The 27,111-nt window shown below is 35.1% G+C and overlaps 1 protein-coding gene across 3 annotated transcripts in view; it reads left to right on the top strand.

Annotated features, from left to right (window-relative positions):
• Positions 1–588: 588 nt before the first annotated feature.
• The window catches only part of LOC126970585 (probable chitinase 10), a 63,882-nt gene continuing 37,359 nt past the window's right edge, over positions 589–27,111 (top strand). For all 3 annotated transcript variants that reach the window (XM_050816578.1, XM_050816577.1, XM_050816576.1), the window contains exons 1-12: positions 589–751; positions 832–892; positions 13,128–13,267; positions 14,713–14,815; positions 15,750–15,820; positions 18,132–18,184; positions 19,043–19,246; positions 20,157–20,357; positions 21,790–21,898; positions 23,233–23,413; positions 23,963–24,148; positions 24,694–24,813. In XM_050816578.1, coding sequence (XP_050672535.1) covers positions 869–892; positions 13,128–13,267; positions 14,713–14,815; positions 15,750–15,820; positions 18,132–18,184; positions 19,043–19,246; positions 20,157–20,357; positions 21,790–21,898; positions 23,233–23,413; positions 23,963–24,148; positions 24,694–24,813 — 1,392 coding nt within the window. In that variant the 5' untranslated portion in view covers positions 589–751; positions 832–868. The remainder of the gene's footprint in view (positions 752–831; positions 893–13,127; positions 13,268–14,712; positions 14,816–15,749; positions 15,821–18,131; positions 18,185–19,042; positions 19,247–20,156; positions 20,358–21,789; positions 21,899–23,232; positions 23,414–23,962; positions 24,149–24,693; positions 24,814–27,111) is intronic.

Raw genomic sequence — 27,111 nt, 5'->3', positions numbered from 1 at the left:
GGTAACCATTGAAATTTATTTTTTGTTAAAAATTAAGTTTTATTTTAAAATGCCTTAAAAAATTTTTAGGTACCTTTACAAACCGTAACAAATAAATATTATGCTCTATTATAATAAATTTTTAGTAATCACGAGGTTAATGAAATAGGAATAGAATTATTGTTACCTAAGATAACATACGACATGGGTACCTTCAAAAAAAGCACGTACACCTTCCTTAAAGGCCGGCAACGCTCTTGTGATTCCTCAGGTGTTGCAAGAGAATGTGGGCGGCGGTGATCACTTAACACCAGGTGACGCTCGTTTGTCCTCCTATTCCATAAAAAAAGTAGTTGAATATCAACACATTTCTATAGGTTCACAAAATAAATGTAACAATTTTTAAATATTTACAAGACGTTACTCAAACAATAAGTTAGATATTACAAATAGGTATAATACCTACCGTGGTAGTAACTACTATAATATTAATGTATGCATGTACCATTTGCATGCGGAATGTGATTTTTCGGGCTTGTCCCAACTCTTAATACCTAATCCAAGTATATTCTGCGTAGGTGCGAGATGTAAGCACGACGACACCCGTTCTGACGATACCGAGGTATTATCACAGCGACATTGAAGCGGACATCACTCGTCGACGAAGACATTCGCGGCGCCGTACGCGACCAACACGCTGCGACATCTCCATAACCACAGTACGCTAATTTCTACCCTTATCGTGGAAAGCTCACACCTAAATAGTAGACAGGTTGGTGATTTCTACCAATTTCTACAATATCCTACTACTACTACATTTTTTAAATACTTAAATTTATTATCACTTTACAGATAATTGAAGAAAATTTCAAAACAGAATATCCCCGGTATGGGGTGGAAAACTTTATTTTTGGTAAGTATTATTTTTTAATTTTGATTTATTTGAGTAATTTCCCTCTTTCGTAAGATAAGTAAGTGAATCATTTGGATATTAGAATGAATCTACCTTAATTATTTTGACAATTACGATTATGAGTATCGAGATTAATTAGTTTTTAAATTAATTAATATGATATATGAATGCCTACTGTCACGTATTTGATATTTAAAGTAAATATTTTATGATTAATTATACTTATATTAAAAATATTATTGATAAAATCCATTAAATATAGTACAGTAGGTAAATAAAGTAGATTAGTAATTAAACTATAATTACTTAGCTTACGAAAGTATAAAAAAAGCTGTATGAGATAATATTTTATCATCATAAATTTTTTGTGTACGGTAGGTTTTTGCAATATTATAATTAATAACATTTCTTTATTGAAGCTATCTAAAATATTATTATAATTTGTAATACAGATACCTTAAAAATAACTCAATGACTAGTAATTTATAATTTATTCTTTGTAAGCTTTATGTATCGCATTTTGTCCTCGTCAAGAGCGTGCATTGAATGCTGCTCTTATGAGGTACAAATACCTACTTTTGTCTCGGAACTTGATAAACAACACTGTATTTGTTTTACATTCTTTAATGATTATTTTTCGTAAAATAATTAATAACGCAGTTGATTGAGATAAGGTTAACCTTAATAATATTTGAGGAGAAAACAATATAGCTCGGTGATAAGTGACCCTTGCTGTGCGAGAGGTCCCGGGTTTTAACCCCCGGCAGGTGCACACGTTTGTATGTCTATGAACTTGTATTTATATATGTTTAGGTATGTATATTTTATTAAATATATTAAACATTTTATAACAAAGTATTATTAGGTAAGTCTTTTGTGGGGCGTTGTACCTATATGCTTTTACAACAACATCCCAGAAAATGTTGAAAATAAATGTAGGTATACTTCACGAAATTCAAAAAAAATTTTTTTTTTAATTTTTAAGATTATTTTTCGTTAAATAATTAATAACGCAGTTGATGGAGACAAATTTAACGTTACTAATGTTTGAGGACTCATCATTATATAGCTCAGTGGATAGTGACCATTACTGTGCGAGAGGTCCCGGGTTTTAACCCCCGGCAGGTGCACACGTTTGTATGTTTATGAACATGTATTTATGTAAGTATGTATATTGTATAAAATGTATTAATCTTACACACTTTAAAGCAAAGTTTTAGTAAGTCGTTTGTGGGGCGTTGTATATGCTTTTACAACAACATCCCAGAAAATGTTTAAAATAAATTTATACAGTTTAACGAAATTCAAAAGTTTGTTTTTTAATTTTTAAAAAAACATTAGTTTTGTAAAGTTATGTATAAATAACTTTCTCAATGATACCAGAGATTATTTTATTGTAGAATTAACATTGTTATAATATTTTTAAGAAAAAAAAAAGAAGCCTGCTGGGGTTGTTGTGCCTTGTTCATCTCAGATCTGAGGCATACTTTTTCCAATGGGTGGTAGTTTTTGACTTTTATTGAATTAAATTTGATAAGAGATTAAATATAAATAATTTAATAGAAATATAAATAATTTAATAGAAATTTCCTGTCTTAAATAAAATATTTGAATTTGAAAGCTCTGTTAATAATTAATGAATATTGATTAGAATTATCTCACATATCTCGTGTGTTTTGGGAGAAAACTATTAATTCTGGATTATCTGAGATATTTTGTACAGATAGGTACGTGTGTTTGTATGTGTGTAACCCGGAGAACGAATAAAATTAATAATTGTTATTATATTGTAGAAGAGAACGTCATTGATTGTAGCATTTATATTTTTAAGCTCAGTTACTATTTAATTTTTTTTTATCTCAGTCTAGATTTCATGAATTAAAATTATCTATCATATATTATTGAAACATTTTTTGTACATAATAATATTTATTGTGTAAATATTTTCTTATGTTAGATGATTTTTTTTATTTTAAAACTAGCTAACCCGGCAAACGATGTTTTGCCCTATAAATTATTTTTAGAGTTTCTTGGACATTGCAACATTACTTTATTTTTTTAAAATAACCTAAAGGTAGCCTAAGTTACATCAGCCAATTGAAGTACCGTTAAAATCGGTCCAGCCATTTCAGAGATTAGCTGGAACAGATTTCAAAAAAAATGTTATTTTGGTGTATGTATAATAAAATATATTCATATACATGTGGTAAAAAAGGGGTTATTTCAATATTACAAACAGACACTCCAATTTTATTTAAATATGTAAAGATGTGACAATCTACCACCCACTACAACCCAAAAAGCTATATCATAGGTTCTCAACGTGGGCGATAACGCCCCCTTGCGGGCGTTTGAGACTTGAGACGGGGGAGCAGTAGAAGACCCAGAGAAAATTAGGGGGCATTGAGATGGCGTAGATGGGGCGTGGGTAGATTAAAAAATATAGTCTAAAAAGGCAAAAAAAACACGAAAATACTCTAGAAAAAAACATATTCTCAAAGTGGGCGGTGAGCAAAATAAGGTTGAGAAACTATGAGCTATATAAAATACCTATAGAATATATTTACGTATAGCTTTGTTTATCTATCATTATATAAAATAAATAGATATTTTTTTTTATTAAAATTTGCAATTTTCATTGAATCATAACATACGTACCTACCTACCTTTACATAGGTGTATATTATGTCGACCTAATATTAAAAATGTTCACAAAGTAAATGTTTTTCAAATTCAGTCATAATTATTATACAATACCAATCCCTTCATTTTAATCAATTTGGTTTTTTTATTGAAGAAAAAATTTTTATAAAGGTTATTAAATTTCTTTTTGTATAATTAAGCTATATTTGTTTTTAAGACGGTTAAAATGAATTTAATTATCACACTTTCTGTTCGTAAAACATAACTAAGTATACATATCTGTATTTAAATTATTTTTGCTGCCTTGTTCATTACCTTTCACGGACAGGAACGTTGACACAGTGAATATAATGTGAAACGAATATAAATTATGATTAAAAAAGAAAGTGATGCATCTGATAAGTCATTAAAATACCCCGACAATATCAGAACTAGTGACAAGCGCCTTGAAACGATAAAAGTTTACATAATCGGTGCATTAGAATAGATTTTGTTTTATTTTATTTTTTTATGTTTCTTTATCTACCTATATATATAAAAATGAACCGATTTCGCTAATTTTGGTCTTGAATTATTTGTGGAAGTCCAGAGAAGGTTTAAAAGGTGAATAAATATGAAAATGCTCGGAATTATATAACAATAACAACTGTGTTTTTCCATTGATGTGTCCCCTGTCGTTCAGAAATCAAATTGAAAGAATAGTTTTAAATGAATAACTAATTAGAATATTTATATCTTTCACAGGAGGTAAAAAACAAACTTTAATTTAATTATTGATTTTTTCTTATACTACTTCATATGGCAATACGGCGTTTGCTGGGTCAGCTAGTTAAGTATAATAAATAATTGTTACAATAAGTCTTAATTTCTAAATTACAATTGAATAAAATTATTAATTGTAAAACCCACTACCATATCCACAGTTAGGTACAGAAGTGTTACTGATTGTTTCATAATAATATGAATAATACTTAATAAAATGTAACTAAGTTTTCGTAAAACTAATTAATTATTCCTTTATTTACTTAATCCATTACTAGGTACCAAGACAAATCTTGAGTCGGTGTTGCTTTTTAATAAATCTATGACATTTTTTTTAATTTTTTGTTTAGGAAAGTTGTTAAAATGGTTGTTCAAATGAGTTTATCTAGACCGAGCCCTTTGATAACGAACATAAGAAATATACGAGAATTGATAATTTCGTCCTTCTTAACTCGGATCATAATTATAAATTATGCTAAATACTGATTAGAACCAAAAAGGACCCTAACCCTCCCATAACTCAACTCCCAGAGGGGCCTAATGGATACCATAAAACACGCGAGTCCTAATCGTTTACAAAATGTCACTCGAAAATGTTGGTTCTGGACTGGTCTCGACGTGATGACGATGACCCCGGCAGCCCGGCTTCGACTACCTGCCTGTATGCAAATCATGTTATTTTCCGAACGAAAAGTCAATGGACCACTTTATTACAAAAGTAATTTATAAAACCAATTAGGCGTGTATGCGATATAAATTGTATCTCGTTTCTAAAACTACTTCAATGACATAATTTCTTGTTTATACATTCGTCAACTGGTTTCATTTCGAGAGGTTAAGGAACTATGAGATCCATATTTCCAGTTTTTGGCGGTTTTATTGTTGTATGCTCCTGAAATTAAATTTTCTTTGTTAATGTTATTTTATGAGGTAGAATATTTGATACTTCGTTATAATATTATATTGGATTAGAAAAATATAGTGCTGGAATACAAAAATATTAGTAATAATAATAAGTAGCAAACAATAAAATAGTGTTACAATAATTTAATCAAAAACATTTACTGTGATATTAATAAAGGCGAAGTAAAGTTATTCCAAGCTTAAAACTTTTTGTCTTTATCTTACCTTTGTCACTACAGAATTACAATTTACATGACAGGGAGAAGTAATTATAACCTTGGAGTAACTTTTCGTTGCGTTTATTTATTAGACAGTTACGGCCGTACAAATAAACTTGGCATAAAGTTATAACTGAGTATAGAGAATAAACCAAGAATATGCAAAAAGTTGACTCTATGGCTGACAAAACTGTCAATATTATGATATTTCTGAAGTTTTCTAAATGACAGCAGCCTTGCAAATAAGCGCGGGAAACGTTATACGTCCCAATAAACCAAGCATTTATTATAAATGTCTATTTGTAAACATTTTGCACATTCCTCTTTTATTCTCAGGCATGTCTTTATGCCAATTTTATTAGTAAGGCCGTTAATGTATAATTGTAGTTTTATATTAATTGAATATCCTTTCTAAAACTATAAACATGATATCCATTACACCCAGCGGTTTTAAATTGGTTAAGGACTTACTAAGGGTATGTTCCGATATGCACTGCGAGCACTGCACAGTGCTTTCACTGTAGAAAAATTCGTTCCCTTATGGACTGCCAGTATACTGCCGCAGTACCCTAGGGAAATATATGACGTCATAAATCGCCGCCATATTCTCCTGTGAGCACTGGCGTTTTCGAGGTAAGGGACTCGCAGTACTTTAATCACGTGATCAGTCAAAACCATTTGAGTGCCTAACGTGTTATAAACAATACCTACAGTTTAATCCCAAAATTTTTTAATTTGACAGTAAGTACTCCAACAACAGTTTTTTTTAATAAACTACAAAACTTTAATATACTCATTTGAATGCTGCGTCAAAAAATGCGGATGACAGTATACGGGATTGCGTTCCGTTTTAAATAGTAATCGCTATAAAGGAACGGCTTCACAGTATAGATACTAAATTGACGTCACACTGTATAGTGGTCGCAGGATATATCGGAACATACCCTAAGTTTTACATTTTCATGTTTAATACATGTAATATAATATACATATCTTAATCTTAATATATATAAATCTCGTGTCACAATGTTTGTCCTCAATGGACTCCTAAACTAATGAACGGATTTTAATGGTGATTACTTCATGGAGTGCAGTTTGGTCCAACTTGAGAGATAGGGTAGTTTTTATTTCGATTTGGGACCCATAAATATTTTTATTTTCAATATTTGTTTTGTATGGACATATTTTCTATGAGAGAATTTAGTGACGCACGGTTTGACAGTTCCGCTGTGAAACAATTTCATTCTAGCAACAGGGAGCATATTTACGAAATAATTTTTGATGTTTTGAAATATAAAACAGTTGTTTTTTTACTATCTACAGAACAACGTCTGTCGGGGCAGCTAGTATATTATATAAATTACGTGTCACGTTGTTTGTCCGCGATGGACTTCTAAAACAATGAACGTATTTTAATGGGGATTACTTCATGGAGTGCAGCTTAGTCCAACTTGAGAGATAGGATAGTTTTTTTGGGATTTGGGACCCATAATTATTTTTATTTTCAATATTTGTTTTGTATGGACATATTTTCTATGAGATAATTTAGTGACGCACGGTTTGACAGTTCTACTGTGAAACAATTTCATAATAACAACAGGGAGCATTTTTTACGAAATAATTCTTGATGTTTTGAAATATTATTGGTAAATTCCTATAAAACAGTGTTTTTTTTATTATCTACAGACCAACGTCTGTCGGGTCAGCTAGTAAGTTTATATAAAATTACATTTTTAACTATCGCGGCAAAATACTGGTAGTTGAATTTAATTTGTAGTAATGGTATTACGACCATTTCATGGATAGTGCTGAGTAACGTGTTCTACTTTATCATATTTTCTTTTGAGATCTTCTATGATTACTATAGCTATAGCCACTCTTTCATTATCCCAAGGAGCGGGGTTTTTTTCATGAGAATAAGGGACGAGACGAGCGGGTCGTTCAGCTGACGGTAATAGATAAGCCCTGCCCATTACAGTGCCGTTCAAGATTCTTGAAAAACCCAAAAATTCTGAGCGGCAACACAACGTCTCATTTGCCTAGTAATTTCACTAACTACGGCACCCTTCAGACCGAAACACAGTTATGCTTACACCATACTGCTTCTCGGCAAAATGCGCCGTTGTGGTGCCGGTATCCTGTGCATACAGGATGCCGGCTAGATTATGGGTACCACAACGGCGCCTATTTCTGCCGTGAAGCAGTCATGTGTAAGCATTACTGTGTTTCGGTTTGAAGGGCGCCGTAGCTAGTGAAATTACTGGGCAACATCTTATGCCTCAAGGTGTCGAGCGCAATCGTGGTGCCGCTCAGAATTTTTGGGTTAGGGCAAGGCGTATCAGTTACCATCAGCTGAACGTCCTGCTGGTCTCGTTCCTTATTTTCCTCCTCCTCCCACTGGTGGAGGTGTTTGAAATTTAATTATGAAAAGTAACTTGCAGTAACCAAAAGTAAAATACGTTTATAGTTTGTCTGCATTTTATAAGAAAAAGGTTTACGTACCATACTATTAAAACATTATCTATAAACTTCCCCCCCCCCCCCCCTTATATATTTAATTTTATTTTATGTTTAGTATTTGTTGTTATAGCGGCAACAGAAATAAATCCATCTGTAAAAATTTCAAATGTCTTATTATTGATGACGACGGTTCATGAGAAACAGCTTAGTGACAGACGGATGGACAGCGGAGTCTAAGTAATTGTACCCTTTGAGTCATCATCATCATCAAATCAGCCGGAAGACGTCCACTGTTGGACAAAGGCCTCCCCCACAGATCTCCACGACACGATTGATCCTGCGCTGCCCTCATTCAACGTCCATCCAACCCTATGGGTACGGGACCCTAAAAAGCAGTGATATTAGTAATACTACAAATAGTCGACAGTCGGAGATCTCAATCGGTCATTGGCATCTCAATACCATTGAGCTGCTGTGCCTTTGTGAGCGAGTGTCTAGTGTCGATCTTCGCTCATAAGTTATGTAAATTATGCAAACGTTAGGTGCTATAATGTGGTATTCGTGAACTATGGGTCAATAACCGTCAGCACCCACGTCCCACGTCCTATACATTCTGAAGCAGACAAACACACTGATGGAACATTAAGTATTTTAGGTATCGACGGCGCGGGCGGCTCAACACAATTCATGAACGAACGACGCGCGTTAAATACAAATATTGATTATTTTCTAATTCTTATTCTCTCCGATATTGTCCTAATGTTCGGTAAAACGATTTTATGTTTTGATTGAATAAAAAGCAATTGTGTGGTTTTATGAAACCACGATGCAAGTGAAACTTTTTTTCACAAAATAACATAGGTATTAATATCAGCATTGCAAAAAAAAATAAACAAATTTATATATTATGCTTTACATTTTCATAAAATAAAAAAATCTTTATCAAGTATGTGGGGTTCGAACCTACTCTTCCACCCGAACACAATTGCATCCAATATGAGAACTATAGGCGCGACATGCAACACACAGACGAAAAAGTTTGAGACGATGTAATAAAAGTTTCACTTTAATAGTAGTTATTGTATCTTTGTAACACGGTTGTATCAGCTTAGTGTGTATGTATCTATATAACGGAGTCTTTGAACGCAATCATCATGTTCACGAAGCATCCTTACACAAACAAGGAATTTAAGCTCTAAAGCAAGGGTCGGCAACAGGCGGACCTAGGTAGGTTGAACCTGGGAGCGCCCAATATTGTAATTTATCGTATACCAAGTACAAATTAATACGTAGATAAGATATACCAACCTTTATTATAAAGAAGAATATGAAAATTTGCAAAACTATCTATCAATTTTGCTGCTATGTTCGACATATGTATGTAAAACATCTTTCTCAAAGATGAATTTTTTGAACAACAAAAATCGTTCGAGATTGACGCACGCCCACCTAGAAGACACACTTTGAATTTGCTGTTCATAACGAGAACCAAACAATACAAAAGTGACTCAAGACTGTCGCTGCTGTTTCTAGCATTAATTTAAGGCCTTGTATCTTATTATTTTGAATTTTATTTGAAACAATACAATAAATAGTTAGCACTTAATTAATATCATTTCTTTTTTTCTGGCATTTGTTATGTATATTAAAGCCATTGTTAAATACCCTATTTGATTGAAAAGAGTGGCCAATGAGTTTCTTATATGTTCTTCTCGCGGAGCTCAACTTTTTATGAAAATGTGGTGAACTCAGTAATTTAAAAGAAATATTTGTAGTGACGATTCAAAAACGCTTAGTTTAAGCCTAATTGAATAAAGTTTATTTGACTTTGACTTTGATTCTCAACTTCTTCATAACGTCGGATTAATTTGAAACTTTTTACACTTTATCAAGGACCGATGACATTTAAAAAGTTTGTTCCATTTTTTACCAAGATCTTAAATATCATAGGATTAGCAATTACGTCCGACACCCGGTAGTAATTATTATCAAGTAAGTAGAAATTATCATCTCGTTTTAAGACATAAATAATAGTTGAATAATAAACACGCTTTAGTAGGAACCCAAGATAAAAAATAATAGTTTAAAAAAACTAAAAAAATAAGTTTTTATAAGTAAATTAAATTTGAATTAAGAATAGTGTAAGAAAAAATGATTTTATTCAATAGTTATAAATATTTGTTCTGTACATAACAGATATGAGTAGAAGGGTTATTTGATAATATCCTGAAATGGGGTGCTTTTTTTTACAATAAAATCATTTTTTCTTATACTGTTTCTAATTCAAATTTATTAAGATTTATTTTCTATTTTTTAGTGGGATTTTCTATAAAAGCGTATTTTTTTAGTTTTTTTTAAACTCAGCCGAATTATACTTCGTCACCCAATTGTAATTACTATCTCAAACTTGTGTCAAATCTCACTGCACCTTTCATAATAGACTAAATTTAAATTTTTACTTCGGTAGTCCCGCTTCTTATTACGTAGTATTTACATCATCTTTGGAAACAAGTTTATGGTCTATCAAAAAATGATTTATAAAAAATTGCTCTAATATAATATCAAAAGTAATAATAATGTAATATATCTATGCCAACCGACCGATTATTTAAGAGATGTTTCTGTGGTGTGATAAACCTTTGATTAAATTAAATTGGACACCAACACAAGTTAACTATCTATTAACGAAATTTGAAAAATAAAAAACAATCATATTCTAGAATTAAAAATAAATTTTACTTAAATAATTATTGGATCACGAAATCCTATTGTGATAATACTGGTCAAACCGAACTCGGAAGAAATTAAGAGAAATCTTGTTGGAGCTCTGTGAGGCTTCCGGGACCCACCGCTAAAACGTGGGAATCATGAGGAAACTCAATTGAATTTTCCAAGCATGAAAATACAAAATGGTTGCAAGTACTTAGTGCCTTAACAGTTGGATACTGCACAGCTTGTTTCCTTTAAACTGTAAAAACTCTAAGCTGTTTACCCGACTGCGAGACGCTAAGGGAGGGTTATGTTACTAGTATGTACTCAATAACTATAACTGTGTTTTTACTTATTAATTTACATTCTTTTACTTACTCGTGTGAGGCATTTAGTAATTGACGTTTTGTTGCATCAATTTGCATATATCGTTATTGAAATGATTTGTAAATTTAATTGAAAATAAGAACCTGAATACCATTGTGTTTTCAAAAGAGCAACCTTAGAGTTTCTTGCTCGTTCTTCTCTGAGGAAATCTGCCTTCCGAACGAGCTGTATGAAAAAATTATATATTTCATGTGTAATAAAATTTACCAACGAAATAAAAAATTTTTTCATTTGATTTGATTTTGTTTCGGTAAGCTTTAGCTTTCAAAGGCATCCGCTCGCTTTCATTCCAGTTACATAGATATACATTGGTCCAACTCGCTCCTGGCCTTTGTTTAAGCCGCGCAATGAAAAAATCAGCGACGTTGTGCTTAGCCCAGGTCATCAGACACCATTAACATCCCACACACACCATCGTCCTACATGAGAGACCCTGACGACAATACCTGCCATTTGGATTATTTTTGCTAACAGTCGTGAGTAACGGACTAATAATGGATCTAATTAAAGTTCTAAACATGACGCCGCGGCCGAATAATTGATGTTTACGCGAACATCTCATTGTTGTCGGCTTGTCATCTAATTAATGCGAAATTTTCGTGAGGTCGTTAGCCGCCGAGGCTTTGTTCGACATGCTAATATTTTGTTCTCGATATAGCTGTACCTATCAATATTTTAGAGCATTAAACCAAAGGAGAAAAATTAGAAAAACTTTATTGAAAAAAAGCGGCCAAGTGTTAGTCGGACTCGCACGTGAAGAGTTCCGTAGCAGCAAGTAACATAATATAAAAGTTCTTGTAGTTCGTTGTAACGATTTATGACGTATTAAAAAAAACTACTTACTATATCTCGTTTGAAACCAATTTTCGGTGAAAATTTGCATGGTAATGTACATCATATTTTTTTTTGTTTTATCATTCGCTTATTTTAGAAGTTACAGGGGGGGGGGACACATTTTACAACTTTGGAAGTGTCTCTAGCGCAAGCTATTCAGTTTAGAAAAACACACGTATGGGTTTTATGAAAAACAAATTTTGAGTTTCAGTTCTCGGTATGGGGAAAATATATTTGTTTTTCATTTTGTGTGAAAATCTTAATGCAGTTCACAGAATACATCTACTTACCAAGTTTCAACAGTATAATTCTTATAGTTTCGGAAAAAAGTGGTTGTGACATACGGACGGACAGACAGATAGACATGACGAATCTATAGGGTTCCGTTTGGTGCCATTTGGCTATTGAACCCTAAAAATAAGAGATAAGTTGGTGCCTAGTCAAAAATACAATGTAATCTGATAGTCATCCATGCAATACTTATCAGTATTCCCGGTTCACCAAATCTATTCGTAATATCCTCAAAACCGTAAGGATTTTATAATGAGAACTAGATTTATATATTTATACATTTGAATCGTCAGAAAACCTTTTTCATACGGTTTTATTAATCGTAATATAATTATTGTTTAGTCCTAAAATGTATAATAATATAAACAGTTTAAAAAGTATGTTTACTCTTAAAAGAAACAATAATCTGATTAAACCCCATAATAATAATCTTAGTTTTAAAATTTAAAATAAGCATGTATTAGTATTCTATAGTATTATGTTTTAGTATTTAAAATATAGTATAGTACTATTAGTTTTATAGTTTTTTGTCACCAACTTCAAATTGTATTGTAATGAAGAAAATAAAACAAAAAATCTATTTCAACAAGTTCTTTTAAATTTTACCAGTGGGAGGCACCTTTGCACAGGATGTCGGCTTATGGGTATCACAACGGCGCCTTTTTTTTGCCGTGAAGCAGTAATGTGTAAGCATTAGTGTGTTTCGATCTGAAAGGCGCCGTAGCTAGTGAAATTACTGGGCAAATAAGACTTAACATCTTATGTCTCAAGGTGACAAACGCAGTTGTAGTTCCGCTCAGGATGTTTGGGTTTTTCAAGAATCCTGAGCGGCACTACATTGTAATGGGCAGGACGTATCAATTACGTCCTGCTCGTCTCGCCCCTTGTTATTATAAATAAAAAAATTTGGAGCCAGTTTTGTTATTTTTAAAAGGTTTTAAGAGATCGAATTCGTTAAATACTCTAAGATATTGATTCAGTATTGATTAAGTCATTCATTTATGATAATTGATTGTGATTGTTCGCAGTGTGTTGTGCTGTGCACTGGCATATACTCGTCTCCATTTCAAGACGACAGCTCCTTCGACAGGAGGGCGGTTGAAACCAGACCTCCACATGAGCCCATTGCAACTCCTGTAAGAGCATCAGTTGAAAGCGTTCCTCTAAGGTTGGTTAACTAAATAATTATTGTTATAATATTAATTAGGTATAATAGCCGTTGTGTGAAGTAGTGTTTGAAGACGAAGGCTTTCAACCAGTGTGCGTTGCCAGTGATGACTTACGGTATGCGGACGTGGTTGCTGCCTGATGAGAAAGCTATGCTATGAGTTCTATGAGAGGGCTATGCTCGGAGTTTCCCTGCGAGATTGAAACAGAAATGAGATGATCCATCGCAGAACCAAAGTCACCAATAAGCAGGACACAGAGCTCGACGGACAGATGCCCAGTGAGGCAGAAAAGTCCTCGAATGGCAACCACGTGCTGGAAGTCGCAGTGTTGGTAGGCCTCTCATAAGATGGACTGACGATCGTCGTGGAGATCTGTGGGGGAGGCCTTTGTCCAGCTGTGGACGTCTTCCGGCTAATGATGATAGTGGAAATAGCCGGACAACTTTAATATTCTTCATTTCGGAAAATAATATTTTCTACTAAAAAGGAGAAATGTACGTCATTATATTTAAAAAAGAGGTAAAAAACATACTTACCTAAATAAGGAAAACACCGTTTTATAGCCATATCAACTCCAATCGTTTAAAATAATTAAACAGATAATCTTTATTTATTAAAGCGTATAATTTTATATAAACTAAACTTTATAGAGTTAACATTTATATAATCTAAAGACATTGGAACGCTACTCGACAATATGACATTGTCAATTATGCGTATGATTCCGCCTAGGTATAAAACTGAATGAATCATCATCCATAAAATGATCAATGTAGTTGTTGCGTTCAGTTAGATGCTCTTGGGCGTCACGGGTTATCCTGCCTAAAATCGGCAAGCCATATTCAGTCATCATGCAAGCATTAATGATGTCATCCGCAGGGCATTTGCCACTCTTAATAGACCAGCTGTTTTAGAGCCAAATGGTATTACCCGCCGCGATGGCAAGCGTATTGATGGAATTACGCTGGTGGCTTGGGCACGGGGAAGGGCGCTGGTGTGGGACGCTACTTGCGTCGACACTCTGGCCCCTTCTCATGTCCAAGTTACGTCAGTTGGTACTGGGGCTCCTGCTTCGACTGCCGAAGACAGCAAGCGTCGCAAATATGTCGGTCTCAGTGAGTGATACATCTTTGTGCCGTTTGGTGTCCAGACACTTGGCCCGTGGAGCCCAGAGGCGCGGAGAATGTACAAAGCACTATCCTTGCGTTTCATTATTGAGGCTACTGGAAACCCAAGCGCTGGCAGCTATTTCGGTCAACGGATCAGCTATCCAACGAAATGCTGCCAGTATTCTTGGTACGCTTCCACGTAATGATAGTTTTAATTTTATGTAGTAGTAGTCATAGTATTGTAAATACACTTATAAAATTTGTTTTGTTTGAATAAATGATTATCTAAAGACAAACATAGATTATACGTTATTAAAAATAATTTATTAATTTAGGAATTTACGCGACGAAAGCGAGGGTCGACTCCCTCTTCGAGATGCGGTTGAGAAGAGACCAATACCAGCGCTGGATCAAGAATCTTTGTATAGATTTGTTCAGGTAGGTCAACATGATAAAACGTGACATGTAGCACTTTCAAAATATTTTCGAAGAATAGTTAGAGCCACTCAGAGCAAGTATCTAGAGTTGTAATTGAAATAGAAATAGCTTCATTGTAATTATTTTGCTTTTTGCATTGTAAGCTAATTTTGACACGAATAACATAATAATACTAGCTGACCCAGCAAACGTTGTATTGCCAATATTCAAATCGCGATAGAAAAGTAACTGTTGATCGTAGATGGGTGAAAATTTTAAGTTGTATGTATTTTTTAATGCTGACTCATAATCAAACAAATTTAAAAAAAATGTCAATAAAATTATAAAAAAAAAATTGGCGTGGACCACCCTTAACATTAAGGGGGATGAAAATTGATGTTGTCCGATTCTCAGACCTACCCAATATGCACTAAAAATTTCATGGGAATCGGTCAAGCCAGTTCGAAGTAGTTTAACTACAAACAACGCGACATGAGAATTTTATATATTAGATTTGCTTTGAATGTTAAAATCTCATTAATGTGAACATAGCTGAACATCAGATGCTGGAAATCTGCATAAGTTTTAATACAAAAAGTCATATACAAAAAATATTTCACAATATTGAATTACAATTTAGTTTTTACTGCTTCCAGAAGTAAAGGTTTTGTACAGAAGTAATGTCATATGTTTCGTTTGAAATGTTATAATAATAAAATGATGATCTTCATTGGTAAGTTTCACAATATACACATGGGAGCCCTCGTTAGGGAACTCTACAGTCAACAGCTTCTGACGATTCCTCGTGTAGAGGCGAAACACGTGTCAAAGTGATAGTATACGCGAAATTTTCACTAAATCTCATCATTAATTACCTACATTTTAAATAGCACTGAATTCCCGCGAAATAACGCCTAATTCTATTTTTTATTTATTTATTGTATTCACGTCACAGGATGCAAATAAATCTGCAAAGGATGTGGAACAGTTCAGAAAGTACTACGGGGCTGCTCATTATTTAAACAAGTAAGTGGATATAACAGAATTACATCACCTAGTGAAATATAATAACTTTTCCGCAAGATTTCAGGAAAGTAACAAAGTTTACCAGTTGGAGGCACAGGATGCCGGCTAGATTATGGGTACCACAATGGCGCTTATTTCTGCCGTGAAGCAGTAATGTGTAAGCATTACTATGTTTCGGTCTGAAGGGTGCCGTAGCTAGTGAAATTACTGGGCAAATGAGACTCAACATCTTATGTCTCAAGGTGACGAGCGCAGTTGTAGTGCTGCTCAAATTTTTGGGTTTTTTAAGAATCCTGAGCGGCACTGCATTGTAATGGGCAGGACGCATCAATTACCATCAGCTGATCGTCCTGCTCATATCGTCCCTTATTTTCGTAAAAAAAAAGTAGAAAAATAAAGAAATAATAACAAAGTTGTATTGTTTTTTACTTCTATGAAAATAAGTATCTAATTCTAAACTACACTATTTGAACTTATTTCATACAATAAGTCTCTCAATTATTCTACTAGGTACAATAGATTCAATAGCTTTTTCGTGATTGTGCCTCAGAGAAGATCGTTTTCATTTTCAACTTCAAAACCTTGTTTTTTCTCTCAGGTGCAGCCTAGCGAAACTCTCTAAGAAAAAATAGATTCACTCGATTGTATGAAACGTGCAGTCATTGATAGATTGACAGATGATGGCTATAATGCTTGTAAAAATAGGAGATAGCCGAAAGCCAGTACGTTATAAGCCACTGTTCGCTTTCAAACTTAGCCGGATTATACGTCGTGGCCAATCGCGATACTGTAACTACTACTATTTCAAACTTATGTCAAATGACTGCACGTTTCATACTAAATTAAATTTCAATTTTTAGTTAGTCACTGCCGCCTCTTGTTACGTAGTATTTACATCCTCTTTGCTCAGGTGGTTCACCATTCGACTGTATTATTACCACATATCTCTGCCGTTTATGGATAGATTATTTATTTTTTCGATGGAATGGGTTATACTTGGTGGCCGAGAAGTTGACGTCCAAAGCTAAAATTTGAATTTGGCTCATTTTATTTTCTTTTTGATACCCTGAACATTTTCATGAATTTAGCTAGAGCAGTTATCTTGAACTAACGACTCAATTCTAAACTAGTCCCGCATCGTCTAAACTATTCATAGTTTCTTATGTGGTTATCGCAACTGTAGTTAATAATTATCAACAATAAAATTAACTAAAATTGTTCCAACCACAATTAGGTGAAAAAAGCGGATAAAAGGGGAAACAAATTATTATCTCCTAAACTACGCAAAATCGTAGAACATACATAGGGGTGATTCGGATACTCATCACCATGAGGCTTTCAAATTTTAGCTTTGGACGTCAACTTCTCGGTCGCCCTGTATATACTCTCATATTGGCCCAATTGTAAAGAATCTGATCTGATGATGTCTAAGAGAAATTGAGAGAACATCTCAAAATTAGGTGTGTTTTTGTTTTTGGCTAAAATTGACTTAGTTGTATATTGTGTGAAAGGCGGAAGGATGCGTTTCATTTATGCATCACGTATCAATAAATTTCACTCAAAGAATTGTCAGGCGGGGGAGATGGATACGCGGGGCCAGGTTTCACGCGGGGCCTGTAGAAATAGCTACGCTTGCTACGTTACTTTCTAGTTGCCGTATTAGTCAACTAAGAAAAGTTAAAAAACAAACAAAATACTCGCTTCAAACATACATTTTAAACATAGTAAGCCAAGGCAAAAAAAACAAAAAGAAATTTCCTACAACAATATTTTATAGTTTTTAGCAATAGCTAATGCTACCTGAAACCAATGTTTCGTACTCATCCTACATTTGAGAATTATTGTATTTAGATTGGCACCAGAATGTTGTAGGAAACATTTTTACTTTTTGGTGATAAGTATGTATACAGATATTCTTATCATATTTTATTTTCATCAAGTCTCCACGAGCAGAGATTAGATCCATTAAATAGATCAAAATAATTTATTTTTGACAACAATAATCTATTTATTTAAAATTGTAATTGGTGAGTAAGCATAGATGAAGAATATCCTTTCGTTAGTACTTCTCGTATATTAATTTAATACATAAAATAGAAAGAATAGTTCTACTTTCCTAAAATGTGTTGCTTGCTGCTAATTTTGTTTATAAGAGAGAGCAATTGTCTTTATGTCAAAGTCACTAAATGTCTTTGAGAAAGCACACATGACAAATGTCAAATGTCATTGCCAATATAAACAAGTACACTAAACAAAACCAAACAGTAGTGTTTTTATTGCTAAAATAATAATTCTTAAATTTTACTTTCAGTGTGTCGAGACATACAGACGAGAGACTACAGCAAGGAAATGCGAACTTACAAGGTAAATAATATCAAATCAAATCAAAATCAGTTTATTTACGAAGGTCACGGAAATGACACTTATGAATGTCAAAAAAAATATCTTATTGAATCTACCGCTACTTCGTAAAGGGTTGAGCTAATGAGAAGAAGCAGCATGAAACTTATTAGGTACCACTCTGTCGCCCGAGCTCGTGGCTGTCGTCCTCACTCTACGAGGGCACAGTAGACATATGTACCAGTACGGAAGCTATCTACAAACGTTCGAAATGACACACTCACACAAACATGCGCATCGACGAGGCCCCTAAGCGGTTTTCGCGGTCTTATCAACAAGGTTTCCATACTGGTACATAGTATCATGTCTACTGTGACGAGGGTCAACACAGCTTTTTGACATAAGGTCGTATCGATTCTATTCTTGTTTTGTTACGAGAATAGGGCTACGCTACCAGTTTTCGTGTTCCGTTTGTAAATATAACCCCGGTCATTAAAAAAAACAACTGGATTGGGGGCAATATAATAAGATCATTTTTATTACATATTAGGTACACCGGAATATCTAAAAGTAATCGTACCGCCTGGGACTTAATTACGGATTTGATTATTTGATGTCTTTAAAAATAACTAAATTGTTACATAAATTGTATTTTTTCAAAAAGATCCCAAAAAGAATACTGTTAGATTTTCTTGCGGCGCTTCTTCGCTCTCAGAGAGCATAATTTGCTTTCGAAGCAGTGGTGAGGCTTTAATTGACATAAATAAGTATTTCATAAATTTTTTTAGGCCTTTTAAAGTCCGGATTTAGTCTTATTAAATCCTTAAATATGTAGCGAATTAAGCCACTAATTAATGTCATATTATTTTGGGTAACTTTCAGAGATGCAGCAAATCAATGGTGCAAATTCAAGACGGTTGGTGGTGTGCTACCTGGAGTCCTGGGCGGCGTACCGCGCCCCACCCCTGGCCTTCACCTCCAGCCTGGTGCCCAAGTCCTGCACCCACCTGCACTACGCCTTCGCTGTGCTTCATCCTCACACGTACCATGTCATATCAGCTAATGAAGATTACGATTTTATTAAAGGTAACGAATTGATTACCAACCACTAGGATAAGGCTCCAGATATAAATGGAACGTAAAATAAGTAAAGCTCCTTTGCACCGGATGCCGGTTAGATAAGTACCACAACGGCGCCTACTTCTGCCGTGAAGCAGTAATGTGTACGCATTACTGTTTCAGTCAGAAGGGCGCCGTAGCTAGTGAAATTACTGGGCAAATGAGACTTGACATCTTATGTCTCAAGGTGACGAGCGCAGCTGTAGTGCCGCTAAGAATTCTTGGGATTTTCAATAATCTTGAGCGGCGCTGCATTGTTATAGGCAGGGCGTATCAATTACCATCAGCTGAACGTCCTGCTCGTCTCATCCCTTATTTTCATAAAAAAAGCATCTTACAAACTAATGTTATGTTTTTTTTTATGGAATAGGAGGACAAACGAGCGTACGGGTCACCTGTTGTTAAGTGATCACCGCCGCCCACAATCTCTTGCAACACCAGAGGAATCATATTCATGTTCATTACAGCCATTGTAAAATACTCTATTTGATTGAAGAGAGTGGCCGTTAAGTTTCTAGTATGCTCTTCTCACGAGCTCTTCTTTTTCCGATCATATGTAAGATTCAGTAATTTAAAAGAAATATTTATAAAGCCTAATTCAGTAAAGTTTAATTAACTTTGACTTTAAAACAATAGTCGTGGACCTGGCGGACAGGAGACATAGGCTTACTGTACTTACATACCTATTATTAAAAAATCATATATTCAAACAAAACAAATCTTATAACTATATTTACAATACTATGCGCCTTTGGGCCCCACGGGCCAAGTGTCTCGATATTAAACTTCACTCAATGTAACTCAACACCATTATAAAAAGGGTTAATACTTACAAAGGAAAGAGGAATCGATATTAATGAAGCTCTTATTTTCGCAGGTGGTTACAGGATAGCAACCGGCTTGAAGCGCCGCATCCCCGGACTCCGAGTTCTGCTCAGCGTGGGTGGTGACGGAACTGAACGTCTGTTCAGTGAGATGGTCCAGGAACCGTACAGGAGGAACTCCTTTACGGACAGCGCCGTGAACTTCTTACGAGAACATGACTTTGACGGCCTCGACCTGCACTGGGTGTATGCAGGTGTGTTATGATATTGGTCATTAAAAAAAAGAAATATGAATTTTGTCCAAATCATCAAATGCTTAGATCATTTAACGGCCGTTCCCAATGTACTATCTACAGATAGAGATAAATTACTACCTTTTACTGTCAATAATTAGCTATCAATAATCTGAAGCTGTCCCAATATACCCGATAAGTCATTCTTATCGGCTTATACATATTGGGACGCGTGAATTGCATTTCCATGCAAACTTCTATCAGTGGTAAGCTATACGTTCTCCCATTGACATACAGTCGATAAGTTTATTGGGACAGAAAAGTCAACGATAGTTATGAATTTCATCTCAAGTAGGTCACAACCGGAGATAGACTGAATATTGGGAACGGCGGTAAACATCTACCCCCTTATTGATAATAGTCCGCTAACTTAAAACAGCCGCTTAGGAGTGTTTTTTCTCATTCTGACTTAGGTCAATAGAAGCAGACAGAGTGAGAACTAGCAATGCTTTAAGTTAGCAGACTATTATGAATAAGGGGGCTAGAATCTAGATAGACTATGACAGCTGTGAAAACGTCGAAAAAAATTGAGTTTAGACTTAACCTCACTTTTGAGCAATTCACGCACACTAACACAGTGTCATACAAATCGCGAGTGTAAGACGTAGCTTGTCACGCACACAAGTATTAAACCTGCCCTGTTTTTTCGGTTGTCTAAGAACAAGAGACTCTATCTAGACGTATAAATTATCTTAGACCAAATCCAATACTCATGTCGCTGAGCAAGGAAAATGAGAATATTAAATATTATGTTCTTCACAGCTGATGATCAGCTGTGAAGAACATAATATTACACATGATACACATGTCATTCACCGCATTCTGTTTCTGGGTTCCGTAGTCGAAGGAAATCGAACAGGAACCGTCTCATAAACACTCTCTGTCCGTCCGTTTCTCTGTCAGCGGACTGAATTTTGTCATTTTTTTCTTACGGAAAAGGAGGAAAAGTCAGTTACGAGCGTACGGGTCACCTGGTGTCACAGATGACAGCAATACTCCTTATGTGGCCGGACTTGCGCTTTGTAGTGCGCTAGAATGTGTGCCGGCTTGAAGTATTACCGCGCTCTATTAATGACGTTGTCAAGAAGAAGCTGTCTTCGAAGCCAATATGCCCCTTGCCCTCCAGATGACCACGGAATTGGCAATCGCTCGAGATTTCGAGACCCAGTATTCCGATACTAGGATAGTCTTTAAGGGAAGTGTTGTCGAGGAGCAGTGATACGACAAATGGGGTTTTTTGACCAACAAATAAGATGGTCAAATTCAAATTGGCCGAAATAAAAATAATATATCTATTTACAAAAGTGTTATACCTAAATTAAAATCTTTGTGTTGGTACGGAACCCTTCGAATGTGAAATAGCCGGTTATTAAAAAAGATTATACTTTTTCAGGCGAAAAAGATGAAAAAGAGAAAGAACTTCTAACGACGTTACTCTACGAGCTCCGGGAAAAGTTTTCATCATACGGTTTTCTGCTGTCCACCGTGTTACCGCCCTTCAGGTACAAAATTAGATCTAGGAGTGCCTACTATCTGTCTGTATCTATACTCATCGTTATTGTTATATATCATTTCTCCAACTCAATATTCTTCAAATGTTTTCTATTTAAATCTAAAAGTATTTTTTTATTTTACTTAAATCTTTAGAAAACAATTGAGTAATTGTTGCTTTTTATGAAATTCCAAATAATCAAAGAAAGAACGAAAAATGTTTATTTTTAAACGTATACGTAGGTATACATAAATACAAATTATAATAAACTTGTGAAAGAGGCGAACTATAAACAAACTAAAAACAAAAACAGTATGTTTGCTGGTTTGAAAATCATCAACCAGTCTTCTTATAAAGCGAAGCTTAATAATTAAGCTTGAAAACTTCAATGTAACGTGAAATAAATTACTAAATCTTATAAACTTATATGTTAACTAACACTTATGTGTTTGAGCGTTCCGAATCCAGCAATAGCTCAATAAGGACTTACCGCGCAAAGCCACACTGTGGAATCATCTGCCGGCTGCTATTTATTTTTATGGAATAGGAGGACAAACGAGCATACGGGTCACCTGGTGTTAAGTGATCACCGCCGCCCACATTCTCTTGCAACACCAGAGGAATCACAAGAGCGTTGCCGGCCTTTAAGGAAGGTGTACGCGCTTTTTTTGAAGGTACCCATGTCGTATCGTCCCAGAAACACCGCACAAGGAAGCTCATTCCACAGCTTCGTAGTACGAGGAAAAAAGCTCCTTGAAAACCGCACTGTTGAGGACCGCCACACATCCAGATGGTGGAGATGATATCCTAACTTGTGGCTGTCGTGCGAAGGTATATATTGCTAGTGCTATATTCCCGGACCGGTACGAATCAGACACATTCAAATTCACCTTACCAGTAACTAATTCCTTGACGTCTGGTATTCCGTTTTTTTTCTTTCCATTAGTGGTGCTACTTGCCCATTTACCTCCACTAATATGTTTCTACCAGAGTACACAGGTAAGAAGTGAAACTTCTTTATATATCATTTTTCTAATATTTACAACTTCATAGAAATTGGGAATATAAGGTTTAAGAAAGATAAAATCCATATTAAGTTAAAGCTATTTAATTATTAACATATGCATACAAATCAGAATTTTTATTTTATCACAATGAAACTAATCTTTATTATTTACATCACTATACTGAACTTTGGTAAAATAAAACAACATGGCGCGTAACCGAAAATCGTGACGACACTGCTATAAAATTTCTCTCATACGTCGATAAAGAAGTTTCACTTCAAAAAGCGATTGTAACAGCAAAGTAGGTAACTGTATCAAGTATTGTTTAAATACATAGATATCAAATTGAAGACGGCTATGACCTGAGTGCTGTCAGCGGAGCTACAGACTACACTATCCTGCAAGCGTGGGACATGACGCACGCCAAGCGAGACGACCCTCCGACCAGGGCGATCCAACACAGTGCGCTGCACAGGGACCCGGGAGCCGCGGCCAGGGATCAGAGATACGATAATGTCGTGAGTGGAGGCAGCATACTATATTAAACAATTTGTTACATTTTTAAAGTGATAACCCTCACTTCTAGGATTAATACATAAATAAAATTTGAAAACAAAATTTTATGAAGGATTCCCGACTCGAACCACCACCTGAGAGTTGAACAAAGCATATAAGATTTTATAATGATACGTCACTCGAACGCTTAGCTCAGTTGGAAAAGCATTCGCACGGATCGAGTCCCCACATCGTTCATAAAAATTTTGATTTCAAATTTTATTTCAAATTCACAAATAAGCTAAGATCTAAATAATTACTGTAAAATTAAATAGAAAAATGATATCAAATTGTAAAGGAAACAAACTCTAAGCTTCTAAGAATAATTATTTACGAATAAAGATATGAAAATTGTGATTTTGTAAGGGATATATATCACTAGCAAAAATAACGAATTGTTTAGAATGACACAATGGCTAATTTTCAAACAGTAATCGGGTACGACTATTACATATCAAACTAAAATATATTCATATAAAATTAATATTGAACAATAATTATTATTCCATTAGGAGTTCTTGGTGAAGTACGTGCTACGTCATGGGATGGCTGCTGAGAAGTTGGTGCTAGGAGTCCCACTATTCGGTCGCAGCTATACACTGGCTGCGTCCACGTTGCCCGCACCAGGAGCTGCCGTGAGCGGCTGGGGAGACGAGGGGGTCTACACTCAAACCAAGGGCATGCTAGCGTACTTTGAGGTTGGTAAAAATTTCATATATTTACATTCAAAATTCAGTTTTACTTTATCACTTATTGAACGTCAAAAACTACAATTCTATATGCCTCAGACCTGAGAAAGACGGCGGATAATAGATTATCGATACCTATGAGTTATAAATGATGGCTGTTTATGTAAAAGACAGCTGTACCTCTGGCATTTTATAGTAATTTTCCAAATCAGCTAGATCTGGATAGGCCATAGGACACACTCCGGAGGGATCCCAACCATATACCAAGGACAAGCCCTAGACTGGAACCCTCAAAGAACGCAAACTTGGCGGCGTTCTGTCATTGACGAAGCGAAAGATATCGGAAAGACCTGGAGTGAAATTGAGAGAGATGCTCCGGACCGATCGCGATGGAGATGCACTGTGGATGCTCTCTGCACCAGCTAGGGGATACAGGAACTGAAATGAATGAATAAATGATGATAATTATTCTTCAAAATAACTCGGAATATAATTCACAACTGGCCACTTTGATAGGCTCTTTATTCGATTTTAATAATGACTTAACATTTCAGATCTGTATGGGTGAGCGGGAAGGTAAAGGAGTAAGTGGTGTTGATGAAGCTGGGAATGCCTTCGCAGTCTTTGACAACCAGTGGATCAGTTACGACAGCCCCAATACCATTGCTGAAAAGGTATTTACAAATGCAGTTTTATAATAAAAGTTTTCTATCTTAGATTAAGGATTGGTCTCCATTGCTCTCCAACAAGATACCGCAGGCGTAGTCACAAAGTGCGACAACTATTACTACGCCCAAGTGTACTCGAGTCAGTCTCGAACAATGTGTGATGTTGACGTGCCACATTTCCTGTTAAACTTTGCTAATAATTATTGAAATTAAAATGCCGGGTTGCGTAGTAAAACTTTGTAAAAATAATATATAAGAAATAACTGGGATCTGACACTGGGATCACATATCATCAGTAAGTATTTTGTATTTTATTAATTTCAATGTAAAATAACACGAAGCGTATATAAGTAACAAAATTTGAAAGATGCCATTGAGTGTCAAGATGCCACGCACACAAGCATCTTTACAAATAGCCAATACAATATAAAGTGTAATAAGAAAGCTATTGTTTTTAGGAAGTGCGGTATCTAGTTGGAGCCCATTGGAGACCAATCCATAATCTAAGTGTTCTATTTACTATGCAAATATCTGTTTAATTCGATGTGACAAATTAATAATCTGCAATAGCTATATGCTTTATGATTGATTTTGAATACGAAACAGAGCTTCTAAAATTCAAGATCTCTTAGATATTTGCTAGAAACATTAAAATATTGTAATGCCTTCTAAGTTTTCTTCTAATTATGACTTGACTAATTTTTCGAAAAATATTTGAATTTAAGTATCCATTACAAGTAGTCCATTCTCCTGGCTACCCACCTCTTGGTCTTTAGGCTAAGATCTATAGAACGTACTCACACTTAGCTCGGTCTTTACTTAGGTAAAATTCATCTTTGATTCGGTACTGATAGTCATTTGACATTTGAGTTTACGCTGAACTTGAGCTAAAGATTTACCAGTGGGAGGCTCCTTTGTACCGGATGCCGGCTAGATTATGGGTACCAAAACGGCGCCTATTTCTGCCGTGAAGCTGTAATGTGTAAGCATTACTGTGTTTCGGTCTGAAGGGTGCCGTAGCTAGTGAAATTACAGGACAATAAGACGTGACATCTTATGTCTCAGTTGTAGTGCCGCTGAGACTTTTTGGGTTGTTCAATAATCCAGAGCGGCACTGCATTCATTACAATGCATTCATGCATGCCCATTGGCAGGGCGTATCAATTACCAACAGCGAACGTCCTACTCGTCTCTTCCCTTATGTTCATAAAAAAGGCAAAATTAATATATGGGCACACACAGTACCCACATTGTCGATTATTCTTAAACATTTGACAATAGAAAAGATTTGTTTACAATCTAACTATATATACTGGCATGATTCCAAATACCTTATTTAAAATAATATGTAGTACATAGCTAATTTTGTTTTCAGTATTTCATATAATTAAAAGATCATTAACATTGATTTAAATCTGAACCCCCCTATACAATTGGCATCATTGATTCTCTATTCTGAATCTCTATTATACGGGAATTTTAAAATATCGAATAACAGTTGTGATGACGCAAGGGATAGTTGTTTATCTCTTTTTTGTTCGGTTTATAGTCAAAGGCTGAGATCTATTGAGCGTACTTAGACTTTGCTTACGTAAAACTTAGCTGAGTGTGATAAAACGAGAACTTTAATTAATAGATTGCTATCTTAGCTTAAGCACAGCATAATTTCAGCTGTCAAATGATTATAAAAAAACAAATAAAAGTTGCTATATATGCTAAGATTACGTAAAGTCTGAGCATTGTCTAAGTACGCTCTATAAATCTCAGCCTAAGTTTTCCCTAAGTCATCGTTGTGGTGGACTTATGTGCGAACTAAGCTTACGGTTAGCGCGCACTCAAGGCGACGGATTTCGAAACTCGTTTTATAAGTGTGAGCAAAGTCTATGTAGGTACGCTCTATAAATCTCAGCTTAAGTTTTTTCTAAGTCGTCGTTATAGTGGACTTAACTGCGAACTAATCTTACGCTTAGCGCGCACTCAAGGCGACGGACTTCGAAACTCGCTTGATAAGTCTATCAATGCTCTTTAGATCTCATTCTTAGATTGTTCTCGTCTCTCACATTTGTATTCAGGAGATAAGACAATTATAACTTGATATATAGCTACGAGTATAATACAGCACTGACCCACGCATTGCAACTAAAATGGCAATGGGCCGGTCATATATCACAACTCACAGACAACAGATGGACGATACAGACAACGAAATGGAAAGGGCCGGTGGGCATTAGAAAAGTTGGAAGACCGTGTAAGATGTGGGCTGATAATGTAATGGAATACGCTGGAAAAGACTGGCTAATGTTG

This window comes from Leptidea sinapis, chromosome 21, assembly GCF_905404315.1.
Source record: "Leptidea sinapis chromosome 21, ilLepSina1.1, whole genome shotgun sequence".
Taxonomy (NCBI): domain Eukaryota; kingdom Metazoa; phylum Arthropoda; class Insecta; order Lepidoptera; family Pieridae; genus Leptidea; species Leptidea sinapis.
This window is presented reverse-complemented; position numbering and strand designations above follow the sequence as displayed.